Here is a 21,847-nt window from a genome sequence, read left to right as displayed (position 1 = left end):
GTTTGCAGGCGAGACCTCCCAGGGTAGGACACACGGGAGTGATGGCTTGCACTGAGACCTGTCATCTTAGGGCATGTCCTGGTCTAATGAGGAAGTCCTTAGACTTAAATGGAAGCACACCCCAGGGTGCTGTGCCTATCCTTGGAGCCAGCACTGTGGAATCGGAGGGAGGCCAACTTCCTTCTTGCATTCATACAGCTTAAGACTCTCTGCTGTGAAACCAAGAAAAGAGCCATGAGCAGGTAAGGGACGTGTCCGCTGCCAGCAGAGCTGTTCAAGGCCATGGCTCTATGCAAGGGCTAGAGGGCTAGGTTTCCCTCCTAAGGCACGAGGGGTTAGATTCACCTATACTGGTGGTGGAGAGTAAGATGTCCAGTGCTTCGTAGAATGTCCAGCAGCATCTCTGGGCTTGTCCCTCGAGAGGGTGCCAGGAGCATCCTCCCTTGGCTGGAATAATCAAAGATGTCACCAGACATGGCTGTGTCATTTACACAGACCAGGCTCTATGGCTCTGTGGCCGTCAGCAACTGACTTTATTGCTCTGAGCCTGGTTCCTCCCATAGAAAATGAAAAAAGAAAAGCTTGTCTTCTCTGTAGAGATTTTGTGTGATGAAATGTGATGGTGCAGGTGGAGTGCAGAGCCAGGTGTCTGGCACAAAGCAGACATTCCAGAAGACGGACTATTCATGCAATCACTGCTACTCAGTGTAACAGCTGCTGAGCACAGAGGAGCCATGACAGGGGCTGTGAGTGGAAAGACACCACATCTTGTCCCTGTCCTCACTATGGGAGACAAGAAAAACAGTGAACAATCAGGTATGCCAACCACCTTCATTGCAAAGGGACAATTGCTAAAATGGAGCCCTGGGCATGTGGCAATGGGAACGCAGAAAAAAATATATCCAAATATGGACATTTCATAGAAAACTTGAAACTGGAGCCTCACTTGGTAGCCTAGTGGCTAAAGCCCTTGCCTTGCATGCTCCGGGATCCCATTGGGCACTGGTTCATGTCATGGCTGCCCTACTTCCCTTCTACTTCCCTGCTTGTGGCCTGGGAAAGCAGCAAAGAATGGTTCAAAGCTTTGGGACCCTATACCCATGTGGCAGACCTGGAAGAAGCTCCTGGCACCTGGCTTCAGATCAGCTTGGCTCCAGCCATTGTGGCTACTTGGGGAGTAAATCAGCAGACAAAAGATCTTTCTCTCTGTCTCTCCCTCTCTGTAAATCTGCCCTTCTAATAAAAAAACAAAATATTTAAAACAAAATAAAACAAAACACTTGACACTGAAATAAGAGCTTCCTGGGTGCCAGTGTTGTGGCATAGCTGTGGCATAGCACTATAAGCACCTGACTGGGATGTCAACATCCCATATGAGTCCTGGTTTGAGTCCTTGTTGCTCCACTTCTAATCCAATTCCCTGCTAATGTACCTGGTACTTAGAGGAATATGGTTCCTACAACGAGAGACCCAGATGGAGTTCTGGGTTTCTGATTTCAGCCTGGCCAAGCCCTAGAGATTGTGGCTATTTGGGGAGTGAACTAGCGGATGGAAGATCTCTCTCTCTCTCCTCACTCTGTAACTCTGCATTTCAAACACATTTTTTATTAAGAGTTTTCCAGACAGACAAGATATAACAAAGGGGCACACTAGGCAGAGGGAACAATAAGTATAAAAGCATGATGGTACTTGTCTCTTAGAACTAACTGGAAAGATGGGATGGGGAAGGCAAAGCATGAAGGAACCAGGCACGCAGGCAGGACGCAGCTGATGAAGGGATCTGGGATGCTGAATAGCTCTCGGCTCTCTAGTCAACACATTAAACTCAAGTCCAAATTCTGCTCAGCAAAAGCCATGTGGCAAATGATTGGCAATATCTGCTTGGGCCCAGGAAGGTAAGAGACTCCAACTGCCATGCATTCATTGGTCTTGCAGCAGAAGGGGAGTGATGTAAGTAAATAAACATTTTGTAACGGTCCCACAGGAAGCTCTTTTAATTTCTTTTGTTTTGTTTACTGAAATGAGACAAAAATGACAGACAGGATGAAGAAGTGGGACACGATCGGTATAGGGGGGTCTCTGGAAAGTTCATGGACAATGCATATTATGAGAAAACCATGTGTGGAGTTCATATGTTTTATACCCAAACAAACTTATCATTTCATTCCATTTTTCATGAATTGCTTGAAAATCCCCTTGTATTACAGGCAGGAGAGGACAGAGCTCTAATGTGGGTGATCAGGATGGTTGGGGAAGCAGAGAGAAACATGAGAGTTCGAACTGAGGGGGCCCTTGTGAGGTAGAAACAGGACAGAGGTGTCTGGGTTTCTGGCTGGGCAATGTAGAGGAAAATGAAGAAAGTTTAGGAGAACTTCAGGAGGCAGAAAGGTGATGGGCCCCTGAGCGGCTGGGGGACCACAGGTTAGGGTCCACTGACTCACCACTGAGTATTCGGATCAGAAACCCTGATCAGTGAGAAGGACTAGCATCCTTGGCGCAGACACAGTGGCTGTCATCACGGGCCGAGGTATTCCCTCCAAGTACCCTGCTCCCCCGACCCCCAGGGAAGCTCAGCTGTAAACGAGAAAGACAGTTCTTCCCAGTGGAATTCTCCCGTAATCTCACACTATTCCCGATTGACAGGATTAGTGAAGGGCGACAGAAGAAAGTCATTACTGAATAATCCCCTGCACATTTCATAGTCAACACAGCACTCACAGTCTTGTAATCCAATTAGGCAATGCAGGGAGCTATATCTTAATTTCCGACTTCTTTGTGACGTGCCTGGTGGCAGGCAAGCCTTGTTGAATAAGGTGTCACTGAAGTCCTACACTGTGCATACAAATCGAGCATGCAACTGTGGCAGAGGGTGGGGCTGAGGGGCAGGGACTGCTGCTTCAAACACTTCCTGTCTCAGCCAATGGGGGACTTAGAACCCCCGTGTCCTTGTCACTGAGGCTTCTGATTGGAGAAGCCTTCACCACCATCCCCTTTTGTCCATCCTGACCATGAACATTGTGCATATGCCTTCTGTCTTAGCACTGGAACTCATCTGACCATTGGAATGCCAGAAATTTTTATACACTGCCTCCATTTATTGAGTGGATGCCTCTGACCTGACATGGTCCAAACACTTGACGCACATTATTACTCTCAAAAAATTCTTGGGCCCAATGAACCGTATTTTCATTCTAAGATTCCAAGAAGGCATGGCATTTGACTAGGTTCTCACAGGAAGGTAGGGCTAGAGTTAGAATTCAAAGCCAGAGCTGTTCCATGGCAGATTCAGTCCTCTAGCATCATACCCCTCTGTGGTAGGATCCCAGATCTTACAGCCTCCTGACTGCTAGACAAGGGATTGCCAGCAGATCCAGGCTGTCCTTGCACACATGCCCATACCAAAGTCACTTTGTCTCCATCCTCCCTGGACCAGTCCAGTTGCATGTTCACCTCGGCTGGTTAAATGTGACCTAAACCCAGAAAGAACACCATGGGGACGTAATGTTTCTGATCTCTAGCAGACTATCAGGAACTGAGGGAACGAGGGTCTCCAAGTGTTGAACCAGGCCCCAAGGAGGAGAGGTGTATGCTGGGCACTGAACCCTGAAATGCACAGGTGCAGTACCAGCAAGGCCAAGGAGGGCATACTGATGGAATTCCTGTGAGCCGACTCATCCTTCCTTACAGGGGTGACCTCTTCCCTGCACTGCTTGCACAGAAGACTCCAGAAACAAATCCTTTTGGACAAGAACCCCAATTGAAATGGTTGTCAACTGACATTTCTAAAAATAATAATCTGAATATGAGTGTGCTGTGATGTATGGCGTCTCGCCTAATTCATTTCCATCTAGAATCTCAGACTTTGTGGATGTTAAGGAAATGAAGATGAGTTCATATGGGACTGGTGTAGGCTATAAGTCCAAAGACTGGTTTCCTTCTATGGGATGGCCAAAAACACACACAGGAGAACAAGTGACACTGGAGGCTGCCTGGAATGATGGGGGAACAGAACATCTACAAAGCAGAAACCAGAAGAGGGATAGGATTTCTCCTTCAGACCTTGTGGCAGGAATCAACCCTATCGACACCTGGATTTTAACTTCAGGCCTCCAGAACTGTCACTCTCCAGGATGAAGCAAGACATCCGTGCTATTTCAAGTTACTGTTTTAGGGGTAATATGCTAATGCAGACTTAGAAGGAATATGGCGAGCCACACTAATCATATCTTTGAGACAGAGAGGCAGATGCTCCACTAACCTTTAACACAGGCAGAAGAACTCCTGATAATGAAGTATGGTCCAGCCCAAGCTATCAACAGTGCCGTGGTTGAGAAATGCCAAGCTAAATTTGCCTCTTCTTTGATGCTCTGGACCATTCATACTCTGACCCATGACCTGTGTTTCTCAAGAAACCTTCCTCATCTTGAATACACTCAGAAGGAAAAGGCTCTTGCACTGCTTCTTGAAGATTCCAAATGTGTTTAACCCTGTAAGACCCCAACAATGTTTGCAGTCAAACAAAAACTTGCCAGGCTCAGCATGGTAGCCTAGCAGTTAAAGTCCTTGCCTTGAACGCGCTGGGATCCCATATTAGGGCCAGTTCTAATCCCAGCAGCTCCACTTCCCATCCAGCTCCCTGCTTGTGGTCTGGAAAAGCAGCTGAGGATGGCCCAAAGCCTTGGGATCGTGCACCCATGTGGGAGACCCAGAATTGACACTGGCTCCTGGCTTTGGATCGGCTCAGCTCCAACCATTGTGGTCACTTGGGGAATGAATCATCTGACAGAAGATCTTCCTCTTTGTCTCTCCTGTTCTCTGTATATCTAACTTTGTAATAAAAAAAATTAAATCTTTAAAAACAAAACCAAAGCTTGGTCCCTTTTGTTGATTCCATCATTTCCTAAATGTTCTTGATTACAGACGTCGCTTGATCAGTCCACAGCCATTAACATTCTGAAACAATCTACAATGTCTGATACTTGTCGAGTCCTGAGCAACTCACATGTATTACAAAGCCATTCTCTCCTTTAGGGGTTGCTAGATGGCAGGCAGTGCACCACAGTGCGTAAGGGTATAGAGTCAGGAAGCTAATTTTGAACCCAGAACCACACTCATGAACTATGTGACCATGGTAATGACCTTCAATTGTCTAAACCTCGATGTCCTCACCTATAAGTGACATTACACACATTATTCATGTTGAAGGGTTCTGAATTAGATCCAACATGTACAAGGTTGAATAGCACAGTCTCAAATAATGCTGGATATTCATGAATGACTGGTGAGAATGGAGATGATGATGGTATTGGTGGTGATAGAGGTGACAGACAGGGTAACAGTGGTAATGATGGTGACGGTGGTGGCAGTGACATGGTGATGGTAGAGCTGCTGGTGGAGGTGGGGTTGGTGGTGGGGTGATGGAGTCACAGAGGAGTTTCTCATGGCAGCTATGTGTGTGGTGGTGGCAGCTATGGTGGCACTGACTATGGACTTGGCAATGGTGGTGAGGTTGATGCTGTGCTCTCTGGACTGTCCTTCCTCTTGTCTCTTGACCTGGCAAAATCACTTCCACACTTAGTGATTTAGCTCCAGGACTATCAGCCCCTTTGGGCGTAAGTCTGCCCCCTTCCTGTTCGGCAGCACATTTTGTTAATGCTGCTAACATACCCAGCACCTGCCCTGTCAGGGTTCCCGCCTCTACTTGCTGCCTCTGTACTGGGGCGGGTGGTGGGGGTTCTTGCTTCCCCTCACCTGGCACACACAAAGAGTTGCTACTTCATAAATGCTGGCTGGTGCTGACTGCAGTGCATGACTAAAGCACAAGAAATTTTCAAGAGCCCCCAAAGAAACACAAGAACAGAAGCCACTCAGTGGGAACCTTGCACCGCAGCCTGACTCAGGCAGACCTGGAGGCAAACTCACCTCCTGCTTCAAAACGCTCTCTGAGAATGGGGGGGCGGGCTTCCTGGCAGGGCACTGCTGTCCTCCTGCTGGAAAGCTGGGAGTGATGGACAGGGGCAGGTGCTGAGCAGAGAAAAAGCAGGGAAGGGAGAGCAGTGGCCTGTGTCACAGATTTGTGACTTGCAAGACAGGCAGGAGTCCCTTGAGCAGAAATGGGGACAGGAAGGAGAGGCGTGGGGCGTGTAGCATACCAAGCACCACCCCATGAGGCATGCCCTGCTCCAGAACAGCACTCACCACTTGGCAGCTCCCAGGCTTGCCAAGCAGCGGGCAGATTTCACTGGGCTCACCCTCTGCTTTGCTTATTTAAATTCAAACAGTAAGTCCATTAAGTCAAGAGATGGCAGATCAAAAATTTCCATTTTTTTTTACCCCAAACTAAGAGCCTAACAACAACATAATGACTGAAGGAGTGAGTAAGCCTGGGCTTGTGACGTTCAGGGGAAAGAAGGCGGAACTCTGAATGCAACCTGTTGTTAACCCGGGCGGCTCCAGCCTGCAGCCATTCACGTCCTGCCTGGCCCCTAGAGTCGGGGAGCTCTGAGCTCTTGTTTAAAGTAACTGGAACAAGTCAGGAATGCATGCTGGAGGATGTGGAAGATGTGGTGACACCTTTTGGCTCTGCCTTTGACTGTTTGGGTCCTGGAAGGCAAGGTGCTGCTTGCTCTAAGTCTTCACTCTCTTATGCACCAAGCAAGGGTGCAGATGACTGATTGTCCCTCCTCCGTGCTGGAGACTCCAACAAGGCAGCACACAGCAAACACTTTGAAGGGACTCTTACCATTGGTGCTTGCTTCAGCAGGGAGGTTGGGCCCCTTCTCACCTGCATCTTGCAGAGGTTTCAAGGAGTGGAAAGACACACCCAAGAATTCCCAGCTTGGGTGGGTAGAGTCTAGATTGAAATGCAGAAAGCCTGCCTCCTGCACCCAAAGTCCATCACCACTGCTGGGTTAGATGACTATTTTCCAAGGCCAGTCGAAGCCAGTGGTAAAATCATCCCCCTGCTTACAGTGAGAAATCCCCAGGCGTCTCTTTGTGTTTGAGTCACATAACACTTCGTGTGCCCTTCCCTGACCCACCAGATTGTAAGCAACTTGAAGTCTTGAGATACCAACATTTACCCGAACAGCACTTGTTTGCCTCATGAATAGTAAATAAATAGCTAATAAAATACTAAGCCTAATGGGTACACAAGCACACACAAAATCCATTGCATCAGCTAAGGCATACAGAGAAGATATCCAACCATTCAACTCACTGGTTATCTATTTCTGGAGTCTCTATTGGATCATCACAGATTGCATGGTGGCACACATGGCCATGCAGTGAGCTAAGCCATGTGATAAATTAAAGGAAAAGAAATCACGTTCTTCTCCTCCCTAGCCCTAAGGCTGGGCTCCAGCGTGAGCAAAACGAAGCCAGTGTCCTTTGAGGCAAACCTCCATTAGATGATGTCTTAGCCTACTGGAAGCATCTATCTGTGAGACGGTGTTAGTTATTATCCTATCATCATAAAATAGATTACACTACAGTAATGAATACGACCATAATGGTTGGCTGGCAGTTTAATCAATGCATTCCTCAACTGCAATTGAGCAAAAATAGGTAATAGAGGATTATTTGATCTACATTTTTATTAATTTGGTGCCATTTGTCTTCTGGTTATTTTAATGATCTTCCATTATTTAAAAAAAAAATGGAGAAACTTCCTGGGGGAGTGGAAGGAAGAGGCATCCAACTCTATTTTGTGCATGGATTGGGGGGAGTGGGCAGGGGACTTTTTCCAGGCCCAGCATGATAGCCTAGTGGCTAAAGCCTCACCTTATATCTGCTGGGATCCCAGATGGGTGCCAGTTCGTGTCCTGGATGATCTACTTCCCATCTAGCTCCCTGCTTATAGCCTGAGAAAACAGTAGAGGATGGCCCAAAGCTTTGGAATCCTGCACCCGTGTGGGACACCTGGAGGAGGTTCCTGGCTCCTGGCTTTGGATCAGCTCAGGTCTGATCGCTTTGGCCATTTGGGGAGTGAAACAGCAGGCAGAATTCTGTCTGTTTCTCTTTCTCTCTGTATAGCTGCGTTTCCAGTAAAAACAAAGAAATCTGAAGAAAGAAAGAGAAAAAGAGAAAAACGTAGAACTGAGAACTTTCCACACTGGATGAAGTGTGCAAATGGAAACCTTTCTCAGTCTTTTCAAAACCAAGCATGAGCTGGCCTCAGGCCCCTGAGCTCCCCAAGTCACTGCTAATGATGATTTTAGTGTGAAAACCACTGACACTGCCAGAGCACCAGCTCCATATGCATCACCGGATCTAACAGCACCTGCTGTTAGTTCCATTTCACAGATGGGAAAAACAAGCTAAGTATAAGATTCAGTGTGTGGAGCCAGAATTCAACTCCAGAACACTAACGGTCAGGACTGGCAGTGCCATTCCTGTCATTCCATATTTCATAGGGATGCTACCCAATGTAAGTTGGGCCAGGGAACCCCAGTGTAGACACTACCCACTCTCTACCTCTCGCCTGAAGGAACTCTTGGGATTTTTCATATGCACAAATAAAGTCTGGAGGCTGAGCTGTTGATCTGCAGGAGTCTTTATTGCTCTGCAAATGCATTATTAATCAGTCACTGGGGTCCTCCCCATGCAGCCTTTTAAATTACAGTTAAACTCCTTGATAACGTTTAGTGCGCCTAATAGTGCATTTCCTGTGTTCACAGCAATAAACAAGGGATGCAGGGGAGGCCCAGATAACCAGGTTAATTGTCCTTTGAGGTCTAGGCTGAAAAAGCCATGGCAACAGCATCTTTAAATTCTCTGGTTCACCCACTGCAATGCTAATCAAGACTCTAAACAAACTGCACCATGGAGCCATCATCCTGAAATTGATGATTCCTCCTACCTGCCCAGGCACTGCAGCTCCCTAGGTCTCCAGGTCACCCTTTCAGGGCTCTGCCTCCTGGGAGCTTTTCTAGGAGTGGGAAGGTAGAGGGGGAGGTGGTACTTGCTTTATTGAGACCTATGGAGGACCCTTGGGGCAGGGTTTGCCGCTTTCTTGAAGAGCCCTTGCCAACTTCTGGGTTAGGACAGGATTGATTTTTGAAGCACAGATTAGGGGGCAATGCAGCCAATATCCTACTTTGTTGGACTGAGTGACCAGAGAAATTATTCAACACCAAGGCTTGGCACACGATGGCCTGGAATCAAATGTAGTCCAACTATTTTGTAAAGATCTCATTAGGGGGCATTCATGTTTACTCATTTACATATTATCTATATAGCAAGTTGACTAGATAAGACTTGGACCTCATGCCTTGAAAAACCTAAAATCTTTACTATCTCAATTCTTACAATTATTGCAAACTATGAAACACATCATGTCACATTCTTGCTCAAAACCCATCAATGGCTATCTGCTATTTTACAACAAAGGTGAAAGGATTTATCTGGAAAAAATTACTCAACCTCCCATTGTAGGAAGACTCCTTAACTCTATGACTTGGAGAATGGAGAAGTCTTGAGACTTAAATGAGTCAGTGCCTATTTTTAGAAGAGCCATTTCCCCTCTACAAAGAAGACAATAAACACAACTTCAAATGTTTCATTCATTTTGAGTGTATCATAGTACTAAGTATATTCACACTGCTGTGCAATCAATCCCCAAACACCTTTTGCATCTTTATGCACTTAAAAAAAATAACCACTCCTTCTTCCCTTTCAGCCTCTGGTAACCATATTTTATCTGGTTTCTAAGAGCTGAATTTTTCTTGACACAGTCTCTTTTCTTTTATGACTGGTTTATCCCACTTAGCATCAAGTCCCTTTGGTTTGCCCTTGTTGATGCATACGTCAGAACTTTGCTAGAGAACACTCCCCATACTGGTTGGCAGAATCGCTATGGAATTACCCTGAACTAGGTCCACTTGTCTAAGGTGCAGCAAGCAGATGACTGGGATGATGGACAACAGCAGAAGTTTACTGGCAGTGAACAGAACAGGGAGTCAGGCAGTTCACACTCAGTTCCCAGGCTGTCTGAAAGATTAGCAGCAGCGGATCTTTGAGTCTAAGGCTGAGGTGGAGCAGGGTCCCTGGTGGGTCTATGGTCTCTCTCTGTTTGTCTACACAGACTGGGAATTTGATGAGAGTTTGTGAATTTTGTAGCATTGTTAACTACAGGGACACTTTACAGAGAACCACATGCTAAGAGAGAGATACTAGGATCCGATAAGCCATTAAGGGTGAGGACTTGGCTTCAATTTCATCATTTCTTTTAAAGGTCAAATAATATTTCATCATGCAGATATACCACATTTGCTTATCTATTCTTCCATCAACGGCCACTCAGGGTGTTTCTACCTTTTGGCTACTGCCAACATTGCTGCTATGAAAAAGCTGCCCAAATGTGGCTTTGAGACCTTATTTACAATTCTTTTGGAGTGTATGCCCAGAAGAGAAGAGCAAACTCTCTAGAAGTAGCTAACTGCTGTTTTGACAATGCACAGAGATAATTTCACCAAGTCCTCACTACAACCCTACAGGGTCAGAAGTGTTCTTGCTAGGGTGGGTTTGTTTTACACAGAAACACTCGAGGGGGACTGGGGCTCCGTTCCTAACTGTAATGGCGCAGCAGGCACACATTAAGACTATCTTGGATATATCTGCATGTCATTCATCACATACCATTCCACCCCTCACTTTACAAATTAAAAATATGGTCCAACAAGTTAAGCCTCCTGTGATACTTATATCCTATATGGGCACTGGTTCAAGTCCCAGCTGCTCCGCTTCTGAGCCAATGTCCTGCTATTGTGCCTGGGAAAGCAATGGAAGATGATCCAAGTACTTTGGCCCCTGCACCCATGTGGAAGATATGGATGAAGTTCCTGGCTTTGGCCTGGCTCAGCCATGGCTATTGCAAGCAGTTGGGGAGTAACCAACTGCTGAAGGATCTCTTTCTCTTTCTGTAATTCTGACTTTCAAATAACCAAAAACATGTGGTTTGTTTGTTTGTTTGTTTGTTTTTAACTGATTAAAACCATGGCACAAAGTAGTAAATTCTCTTATTCCAGGTCACACTGTTACTGAAAACAGATTTCAAATCCAAGTTAGCTGAGCTAAATTTCCACAGTTAAGCACATAACTACATGCTTAGCATAAGGCTCAGCAACAGTCAGAAATCAATATGATCAATACGCAGTGCCTAAGTGCTATGGGCTCTTTGAGCTAGGAAGAGGCCTTTGGGGAAAGGGGTCATCAAAGGCCACCAAGGCTGGAAGGACAGGGGGAGATATTAGGCATCCAGGCTGAATGTGATCTAGCTGCATGGACGTGAATTATAGCAGCCCAGCTCAGACTAGGGCAGGAAACCCCAGCTGTGGCACAACTTACAGGGGCTGACCTGAGCACTTAGGATGCTTAGCATCCCTGGCTGCTGCCTGCCTGATGCCAGCAGCACCTTTCCCCAGCTGGGACCACTAAAGGTCATGGTGGCCCCAGCTGCGAGGCCACTGGAAACTGGAGAGAGGACAGAGATGGAGAATGTGGGATGTTCTCACATACCTGGCTTGGGCTCCAGGGCTGGTGCCCGGGCATCTGGGTTATAAGGAAGCCTTCTGCTTGACTCCAATACAGGCCTCAGTATGGCAGACTAATGCCTTCCATGTGAAAGCAAATTGCTAGGTGCCTGGAGGATTGGGAATCAGAGAGGTGAGGCCTCTCTGGTGAGACCTGAGACGAAGCTTCCTGGGACACAGGCAGATACTTCCCCAGCCCCAGCAGAAGTTGGGGTAGGGAAGGGGGTAGAGGAAGAGATCATCTAGAAACTTGTAATATCTGGTTTGTGAGATAGACAGGATAAAAGAGGGCAGCAACGTGGCCAGTCCAGCCATTCTGCAATGTAGTAGACGGCGCCTGTTAGAGCAGGCTGGAATCTCTGGACTCCGTGTTGGCATTCTCAGGCCATGCCCTGGTAGCTAGTCTCAACCGGAGGCCCCCTGAGTGTTAGGATCAAACCAGGATAATTAGTATTTCCTTCTCCTTAAACATTTGTCTTTTCTTTGTGCTGGGAAGATTTGATCGCTATTCTTGTAGCTCTTTAAGACACAGAATAAACATGGTGAACTGCAGTCACTCTGCTGTGCTGTGGGACTGGAGCACACTCCTCCTCTCTGACTGTGTATCCGACCCATTACCTAACCTTCCTCCCCCGATGGGGCGTATTCCTACATGCATACAACTAGAGACACTGCAACACGCCTGCTTTCTGCCCTCTCTGAGGAAGTTATTATGATTTTTTTTAATATATTCTGCCCATCTTCCCACTGCTCTTTGTTGCTTTGGTCCCTGGAACCATCCCTGAGGATGGGTCCTTGGCAGCCTCCCAGGTACGCAACTCCAACTGTGTCTTGCTCCAACTGTGTCACACTTGGAGGTGAGCTACTCATCAGTGCTTTGTGGTTCAGAGCCTTGACCCTGATTTAGGGCAACATAAAACCTCCTGAAAATGGCGAAGAACAAATTAGTTTACTAATTTCGCCATTAAGGGTTTATCAATGCAAGCACTATTTCCACTGTCCCCCAATCAATCACCATTTTCTGTGTTTATCTCCTATTCAATTTTTACCACGGGGTTCCATACACATCAATTTGACCGATGCTCTTCCTACATATGTTTTAAATTACTTTATCGTTGTATAAATTTCACAGCCATTAAAGGGCTTTAATACCAGAATGGCTGACATGGTGTTAAAAATTGGATTCAATTCCAAGGGGTAATAAATTGTGACCTAAATACAATCTCTCATGGGTGACTGAGGGATACAATGAAAAATTATTGCTTTGTCATTTTTACACTAATACAAATATACCACAGCAGTGAGACAGTGGCAGAGAACAAGGTAACTGTTCACCAGAAACCATGGACTCATGTTGAAGGCAAATCCTGGGGGACTTGGATGGGTTTCACCCTCCCAAATCAGCTGAGTTACCCACCAGATGGGTCTTTTTGCACCAACTGGGTATGGCATGGGGAGTGGGTTAAGCTTCCCAAGATTCCCTCAGCCAAAATGCTGCTGCTCCCACAGGCAGGAAAGACCAACTGTTAAGTTCCTGGCCTTTGAGCTACAGTCCCTTAGCTCAAACGAAGCCTGACTCTAGTCTGAGGGAAAAGGGCGGAGTTTTATGGCGTCTCTCCTCTCTCTCTGGACCTTCATTTCCTTGGATGCAGAGTAGTTGTAAGGTAACAATGAGTTAACGGAACTAAAACAGTTAGCATAGACCCCTAGGTGGAGGAGAAGTGCTATGCAAGGACAACTCCTTCACATACAACTAAACTCTCTGGTCCTAATTTTATTTAAACACATTTTCCGATTAACATGTAATGTTTGCATATCTTTGTGAGGGCAGTGCACTATTTTATACCACATGAACTCATCAAAGAGTACCCAACATGGTTGGTGAGGAGAGAGCCTTGTGCCCCCACACAGTGGGCATCCAGAGACCACACCACCAGGTTATGACTGGATGAAAGTTTGCTTATTGGAAAGGCAGAGGATGAGATGGAGATGCTCCACCTGCAGGGTCACTCCCTAGACTCCCACGAAAGCCAAGGACTGGGTCAGGCTGAAGTCAGGAATGTGGAACACTGTCTGCGTCTCCCAGGTAGGCGGTAGGAACCCAGGCACGGGAGCTATCTTCTCCTGCCTCCCACCGTGCTCATCAGCTTGAACCCAGACTGGAAGCAGAGGCAGACTCCACCCCAGGCACTCTGACATAGAAGGCAGATGCCACCACAAGCAGCTTAATCTGTGATGGCTCAAGAACTTGTGTCTCTACCATCCAAAGGAGAGACCTGCATGGCACCCCTGGTCTCTGGCATCATCCTTAGTCCAGCCCCAGCTGCTGCAAGCACTTGGGGACAGTGAAGCAGCAGATGGAGATCTTCTCTCCACTTGTCCGTCTCATTCTCTCGGTCTCTAGGCCTTTCAAACAAGAAATCAGTGAGTAAAAGGTATTTGGCTTGAGCAGTGCTTTCTTCTACATGGAGTTTCCAGCAGGTGTACCCCATGGTAACCGGTGTGGGCATGCGTCCACTCCTTCTAGGGACTGCTGTTTTCATCTTCTTTGTATACCACAACCTTTCGGCTTTGCTTTCAGGCTTGATAGTTGGGGGAACAAACACTCCTTAATGACAACTTTTACAGTAAATGGCAGGGCTGTGTAGCCGGCAGAATGTTCCTGGGGGAAGGAGAGTGGGTGGAGTAGGGGGTGGGAGCAGGTGAGGGGGGCATTCATGATCCTTCCCATACCTACATATTTAGTTTTCTAAAAAACCTGTGGGTGGCCCTGAGTGTTCTTTATAGCTGCAAGACCAGAACTGAAAATAAGGACAACAGCGAGCGCTTTGGAAGGAAAGGTGATGTGGAGTCAGTTCGTTAGGATCCGACTTTGAATGGGAGTCCTGGGGGGTGAGGTTAGCGGTGGGGATAAGGGATGCTGACCTCAGCTCCCTGGCACACAGCCAGGGTTCTATGAAATTTGCTTGGAAACTGGCTTGAGTAGTTTTTGTGTCCAAAACAAAGCCACAGGACCAGGTGGTGGTCACCTCCATCCCAGCCACAAGCCAGGCCTTGTTCCTGGTGCCTATCCAGCCTGTCTGCTTTTCTCTGCTGCCATCTCTTCTTCTTGGAGCCCCTGCCAAGAACCTTCCCCCTAATCTCCCTTCCTTAATAAACCAGCCCAGAGGCAGGGCTGCTGGGTCGCATGGATGTTCCGTCTTCAGGTTTTCTGAGTGTTTTCCTAAACAGCCACACACTTTTGCTTTCACACCAATGGCGTGCAAGAGTTCTGACTTCTCTACACCCCTGCTAGCACCTGCCTTTCTCTTTTTTGAACACAGCCATCCTGATGTGTGCCAAGGGACATCCCATGGGGCATGTATTCAAAAGAACTGGAATCAAGACCTGAAAGAACTGTTTACATTCCCAAGTTGACTGCCGCCCTGTTCACAAAAACCAAGGTATGGATACAATCCGATGCCCTATGATGGACTAAACAAAAAGTGTGATATATACATACAAGGGAGTGTCATTCATTAGAAAAGGAAAACCCTGCTGTATACAGTCGTGTAGATGAACCATCGTGTTAGGTGAAATAAGATACTCAGAGAAACACAAACACTGCATGTTCACATGAAAGTCCAAAGCGGTCAAAATCATGGAAACAAAGAATAGTGTGGTGGTGGCCAGGGGCAGGAGCCTTGGGGACTTTAATAGATACAAAATCCTGACGCCTAAGGGCCACATGGGGACTGCAGCTAACAATGCCATGTTGTAGTGCACTGTGTTTGGAATTTTCGCTGAGTGAGCTGATTTTTTTTTGCTGCTTTCATTTCTCTTACACACACACACACACACACACACACACACACATACACACGATAACCATGTGATATGATGGATATCTTAACTGGCTTCACTATAGTAATCATTTCACAGTCTATATCAATCTCCCAACAGTGTGCTATGCATAAACATGGAAGGTAAAATCCATAAAGGACGAAGGGAAAGTTCCAGTGATGCCAGAGGAGTAAGCTGTGATATCAGCCTTGAGCCTAGAGGTGACGATACTGTAGTCACAGATCAAATATCTGTGAGGCTGGGGGCCTCGTCTGAACTGTTCTTACCGCCACAAAACAGAAGCGAAAGGAGAAGAAAGACAGGAAGAAGGCAGGGGCGGAGGGGGCGGGGAGGAGAGGAGGAAGAGGCAGCAGGAATTGAATCAGATTGTGGTTCAGCCAGGCTGAATCTCCCAAGAACTTCCATGCCAGGGACAAACCTCCCCAGAGTCCCCACTGAGCATGCTCATTCACTCCCATGGATCTGACTCCCTCTGTCTGATTTTCTCATTGCCTCCTCTGCTCCAGCCCCAAGGCCCACCTGCTGCTTCTAGACCATACCAGGCCTTCTGCCACAGCTGCTGCCTGTTGCCCAACACAGTGTCATCCCTTGCCCCCTCAGAAACTCCTCCTGAGTCTGGCTGCAGCAAAGGGGTCCCTGCACCCCTCATTTCCTCTCCATCTCCCCAAGCTCAATGTATTATAAATGCTCCATAAAGCACTAGTGGTTCTGTAGGAAAAACCAGGCTGTCCATGCTCAGTACCCGTGGGACTAAAGAGTCCAACATGTTCAGTCCATGGCTGGTTTGATCCTAGAATGCAGCAACGCAGATATGTGGGGTTGCCCATGGCTCCCCTTGCCCAACAGCCCAGTGCAGACATTTTATAGTTAAGTCCATTTTATAGTTAAGTAGCCTGAGTCCATTTTATAGCTAAGAGATTTGGGTCACATCATTAAGAAAGGCAGAACCAGGATTCAAGTCCTCTTGGCCATAGATTTTAGGATGGGAAATCTTGCTTTCTGATACCGGTTGTCCTCGGCCTTTAATCTGACATGGTTTCATTGCCATAAAATATGGGGAGACATAGTCGGGGTGACTGATGCCCTGGGGTGGTCCAGAGACCAAGTGCTGCAGAGGTGGGGGACGCAGCACTGGGCAGGGCTGGCTTGGGTGAGCACTGATTGCAGGGAAGCTACCCAGGTGGTGGGTGAGGCTGCAGTAGACACAGGATCTCAGGGAGGAGGGCGAGGCTTGTGTGAGGCCATCCCCTGACAGCTCCAGGGCAGAGCCCCCTCAAGAAGCCCCCTTGGCAGGCAGCTTGGGGATGCAGATGTTACTGGAAGGGAAGCTACCGCCAATTCCTCTCACTTCCTTCCGAGACAGCCTGCTCCAGTGGCAGAGGAGACCAGTCATAAGGGTGAGGGAGGCCTGCTTAGACCACAGCACCTCCCACACTTCTGGACTCCGCCTTTCTAACCTGAGTGATGGAAGCACGAGCAGGTGGAGTTGGTGGGGGTGGGCTGGCCACAGCAGGAGCCCTTTGAAGAGTCAGGGAGTGAACAATCTATTTCCTTTCAATCTCCCAGGCATACAGGTACCAAGTTTTGCTTTACCCTCATTCTCTGCACCCTTTAGGCGGGCATTGGGTGATACTGAGTGAAGTGGAACCCCACTCTGGTGTGCCCGCCTGTGCACACGCTCACAGATGTGCATGTGTGTTTTCTCTATGCTAGATTTCCCTCCACCCTCTCCTCTGTTTCTCCCCATGGGCAGGAAAAGAAAGGACCCCTGAGCTGGAGCACAAATCCTGCCCAAGCAGAGGGAAATCCTGGTATCGTGGTTTGCAGACAAGGGAACACAATCTCCGTATGGGGTGTAATTACATCTTAGCTTTCTGCTGAAGAATAGTTTATAGCTTAAATGCTATTAATTGTAAGCCGTTTTGTTCCATGGGAAGTTGTTCATTGATAACTACCCAATTAGGGTTATTTTGCAATTAGTCTATTCACTGTGAATTTATTGCAAAAGGGGGAGGCCGTGGTGCATCAAATTAAAGTGTTTCTGGGGCTGGGTGTGCAATGGCTCTTAAATGTCAATCTTATTAACCAGTGCAGAGGTCCTGGGAGGGTGTGCCACCATGGCCTACACAGCACAGGCCTCAGGGCAACCTACAGCAAAAGCAAGCTGTAAAACCTCATCAGAGATGACTCAGCATGGCTGAGACAAGCGTGGAAACACTTGGCCAAAGATGAAAAGGCTTTATTTTTCTGAGTAGCTGTGGATGGGGCAGGCTGTACAGCAACACTCAGGCAGCTCTGACTGCTGTGCAGGCGGAGTCTATATCATGCATGCAGCTTTCCCAGACCCCGTGAGACAGGTGTGATCATGACCACCTTCTTTCTATGGAGAAACTGAGGCACGGAGTGGTCGAGCCCCTTGCTCACACTCCCACAGCCTCTGCTGGTGGTGGGAGGGTGAGGGGGCACATCTGCAGTTGGAATCCAGCTGATCAGGCTCCACAGCCAAGCCCCAAGTCACTGTTGTCACACCTCTTCTTTGCACGTTCTAAGGATGGAGAGAAACAGCCGAAGGCATCAGGACCTCTCTGGGGCTCCACAGTTAGGAGCCAGAGTGAAGCCTTTTGCTTCAGGCTTAAGGGAAGGGATGTGGGCTCTGGAACCCAAGTTCCAGCAGTATGGCTTTGTGTTATATGACTTTGCCTAACTGTAGGCTAACGTCAAGTGTTCTGAGCACACTGGAAGTCAAGTAGGATAAGCCATGAGGCTGGGCAGGATAGATGTGCTCAACGCATCAGGATATTTTAAGTGCACAATGGATGATCCAGAGCAAAACTGTGAAGCAATGTGGAAAGCTCCTGAGTATTCAATGCCAGCTGCTACCTGGGCAGAGCAGGAAGCCAGCACTGGAGCCACGGAGGCAGCAGCTAAACTTGAACTACAGGCCCTGCCTCCTCATCTCCAGTGCATCCCACTGTGTTCCTAGTGGCACCAGAGCCCTTCCTTGCAGAGCAGTGTCTTTTGGATGCCATCTGCCTTCTCCCTAGAGAAAACCATGGGAAAACTATTGCAGACTGTTTGACCAGTCAGGCCTCCTCCAAGGAAAAGCACTGTTTGAAATGGTCCCAGACACGAGGTTGTGGTGAGCTAGTGTGTATGCTAGGGGGATGGGGATGTGCATATAACAATAGCGAAGACAGGCTGATGATCAGCAGGTTGGTGAGAACACAGGGGTCCTCTCCACTCTGGGTTAGGAAACTTCAACATGCATGTGTGTGTTAAGGAGGGAAAGGAGACCTTAACACATACGATGAGGTTCCAATGTTCTACAGTAGGGAGGCAGGAGAGGGGAACCACCACGTGCAGGCCTTATAAGGTCCATGAAATCATGTGGTCTTTGGCCTTGCCAAGGTGACTGTTAGCAGAACTCAAAATTCAATACATCTAGAGCAAGCTAAGTTTTTAAGCTGGAAATGCTAGATGGCCGTGAGCAAATCTATAAATCTCCAAGTGGCCCTTGGCAGAAACAAGGTTCCCCGCCCTTGTCGGGTGACTCTGTTCACAACTGGCTGTGTGTCTTAACAAGAGAGGAACCTCAGGTCTCAGAACAAAAAACTGACACGTTTCAGAAGAAGGAACAGGCCCATCACAGTGGTTCCATCAGCACACATCATCACATACCCCACAAATGTGGGCAATTATGACACATTGCCAAAACATGGCAATGAAGAAGAAAGTAACAATCAGGGTTATCTCAGCCCATCAGACATGTAAGCGTGTAAGCATGTAAGGTCATCCACACACTGTGTGACCTTGGGGAAACAAATTCACATCCCTCATCTGACAAAATGAGACTCCCGACATCAGTGCCAGCCTCAGAGGGTGGTGGATGAGCTGAGCTAATTGGATGTGCAGTGTCTGGTGCAGTGCCCAGCACACGGCAATGCTCCATCAACACTCCCCTCCCACGGACAGCGGGGAAGGTGAAGGTCACTGCTGAGAAATCCGGGCCAATACCATGGCCTCCCATGCAGAGATGCACAAGCAACACCCCATCTTCCAAGGGCCCCCCCTGCTCTGCCTGTGAATGACTGTCGTAGCTCAGATCTCAGTTCAGCAAGAGATCCGATTAAACAGGAGGTCACTGGCACACAGAGGGGGACCCGGAGCAGGGCAGAGGGAGGAAGAAGGCACATAAAGGGAGGGAGCAGAGAACAGGGAGGGAGGAGAGAAAGAGGGAGGGAGGCAGAATCTGGAAGGGGGAGAAGAGATGGGGAAAGGAGAAGAGAAGGAAGGAAAGGGGGCAAGAGAGATGGACAGAAGGGGGAAAGTGGGGGAGGGATGGAGGAAAGGAGGGAGGGAAAGAGAGATGGAAGGAAGGAGTGGGCAAAGAGGAAAGAAGGGAGAATTTGACACTCGGAAAAACGAGAAAGTTGCTTTCACAGAGCCTCCAAAGTCCCTGTGCCCAATAAGAGGCCTTTCAGACCACAAGTAATTAAGATAATACTCATGTCCACTCTAATTCTGCTATTCTGCCCAGAGAGAACCCAAGCCCATCAACCACAGCCAACACACCCTACACAACTTTCACACTAATGCCAATCTCACTGGCAGGCTAGTCTAGTGCCGGAATGGTATGTCTTATTGCGCTAACAGCCGACCACCAAAGGCCGTAAAACTCTGCTTATGTAAGACCCAGGAATTCAGGAATTACCTGGTGTTTTGGTCCTCATCTAAGGTTTGCAAAACAGGGCATCTGTTCCTAGAAAGTAGGAACAGGTGAGAGGAACAGGGCTGGGCAGGCACTTACCCTCCAGGGGACAGAACCGCGTCACCCTCTCAGGCATCAGCAGCCCCAGCTTGTGGCGGCAGTAGGTCTCACCGATCTCCTGGCGGCAGTGCTTGGACTTGGCACGGGACAGGGCAGAGATGGCTTCCTTGCCTGAGATCTCACATCTGGGAGGCTGGTCATTCTTGGCTTCAGGGGAGCTGCCCCCACTCTTCCTAGTGTGGGTCTGTCTCGGAGCAGCCTTCCCGTGACTGCTGTTGGCCACAGCCCTGTCACTGGGGGGCAGCCTCTCGCTGGGACCTTTGCCCAGGAGTGAGTGGCCCTTCCCTTTGTCCAGCTGCTCCGAGGATTTTCTTTTCAGATGCTCCTTCGTTCGGCCCTGGGGCTTCTTGGCCAGCTCGGGCTGGTTCTGCTGCTTCTGGGTCCTTGGGGCGAAGTTGCTGTTGTCTACGTTCTCAAAATCCTTGGGCACCGAGTTCTCATTGTTGCTGTCGGTTCGCACTTTTTCTTTTGGCCGGTGAGAGAGGTAGCCATCCTAAGGAGGGGCACAGGAGAGAAGAAGAGGTACTTGATTGAGTGAACGTGTTAAGTAGTTTGGCCCTGGAAGAGCGACTGTTCAGAGTAGGGGAAGAACCCAAGTTGTCCATCATTCCTGTGCTACTGTCTCTACCATTTTGTTCTCTTTTCTAGTTCAGTTTTTGCATGTAAGGCTGCGATGGTTTAAGGGCTGAGAATGATGTAATAAAGTTATAAAGGGAGGATATATTGGTAGGATGTTACATGCATTTCATTGCCTTAGGGCAGGCTCATATATCTATGCCCTGAAGAGTCGACAGCTTGGGCCATTGATAATTCTGTGGGAAAGGCATCACTGGGCTTGTGGAGGGTAGAGTGGGCTCTCCATACTCTGCTCCTGCAGGCGTAGCCAGATCCTGGTCATTTTGAGTTCAAGTCAAATGCACCATTCAGCTAATGTGTCCAATCATTTTTGAAACACACATTTTCTGTTTAGGGCCCATCCCCAAAGCCTCACCCTTAAAGAGTATCCATGGTGTGCCAACTGGCCCCTTAGACGCAGTGGCCATGATCATAGCATGCAGAAAGGGACTACCAGGCACCACTTCTTGGATATTGATGATCCTCCTATGTGAAGGTCTTTCTGGCATTTACCATGGGAAGAGCCACCGCTTGTGGTTACAACCTCCAAGAACATGCGTCAAGTGCCAGGTTCCATGCTGCATGCTTACATGCAAAGCCTGCAGAGAGAAACTCCAAAGCAGGTGCTGGTATCCTCGCTCATCTTTGAGCACAGGTGGGAAAGAGCCTTGGAGATGTTGACGTCTTTGTCCCAAGTTGTCATCTGGCGGAAGGCAATGAACTGGAGACTTGTGTTGGTCTTGCATACTGATCTGCCTGCTTTGCTGGGAGGTGAACCTGTCTCTACATGCAGGAGTAACATCCTCTTTACTTCTATTCAGCTACATGGGCATGGAGCTGCAGGGAGCAAGGGTGGGATTCGATAAGTTCAATTCCTTCCCTTCTGGGCACATGACAGGACAGGCCCGACAGGGCAGGGCTTCCCCATGATGTACACGTCTGGCACAGCCATGCAGTGTGCTATGGCACATCAAGGGAATGGACCCAGGGCACAAGGGGCCTCGTGCCCATCTGGTGCCTGCTATGGCAC

General features: G+C 48.2%; 1 protein-coding gene across 1 annotated transcript in view; it reads right to left on the bottom strand.

Moving 5' to 3' along the window:
• XYLT1 (xylosyltransferase 1) overlaps nucleotides 1-21,847 on the bottom strand; it is a 257,904-nt gene that overhangs the window by 89,737 nt on the left and 146,320 nt on the right. Inside the window, exon 3 of the mRNA XM_040973266.1 lies at nucleotides 20,182-20,695. Within this exon, the coding sequence (XP_040829200.1) occupies nucleotides 20,182-20,695 (514 nt within the window). The remainder of the gene's footprint in view (nucleotides 1-20,181; nucleotides 20,696-21,847) is intronic.

The sequence above is a fragment of the Ochotona curzoniae genome, unplaced genomic scaffold (genome assembly GCF_017591425.1).
Source record: "Ochotona curzoniae isolate NIBS_2020 unplaced genomic scaffold, NIBS_Ocur_1.0 contig_2321, whole genome shotgun sequence".
Taxonomy (NCBI): Eukaryota; Metazoa; Chordata; class Mammalia; order Lagomorpha; family Ochotonidae; genus Ochotona; species Ochotona curzoniae.
Note: the sequence above shows the minus strand (reverse complement) of the source record. Positions and strands in the feature narration are given on the sequence as shown.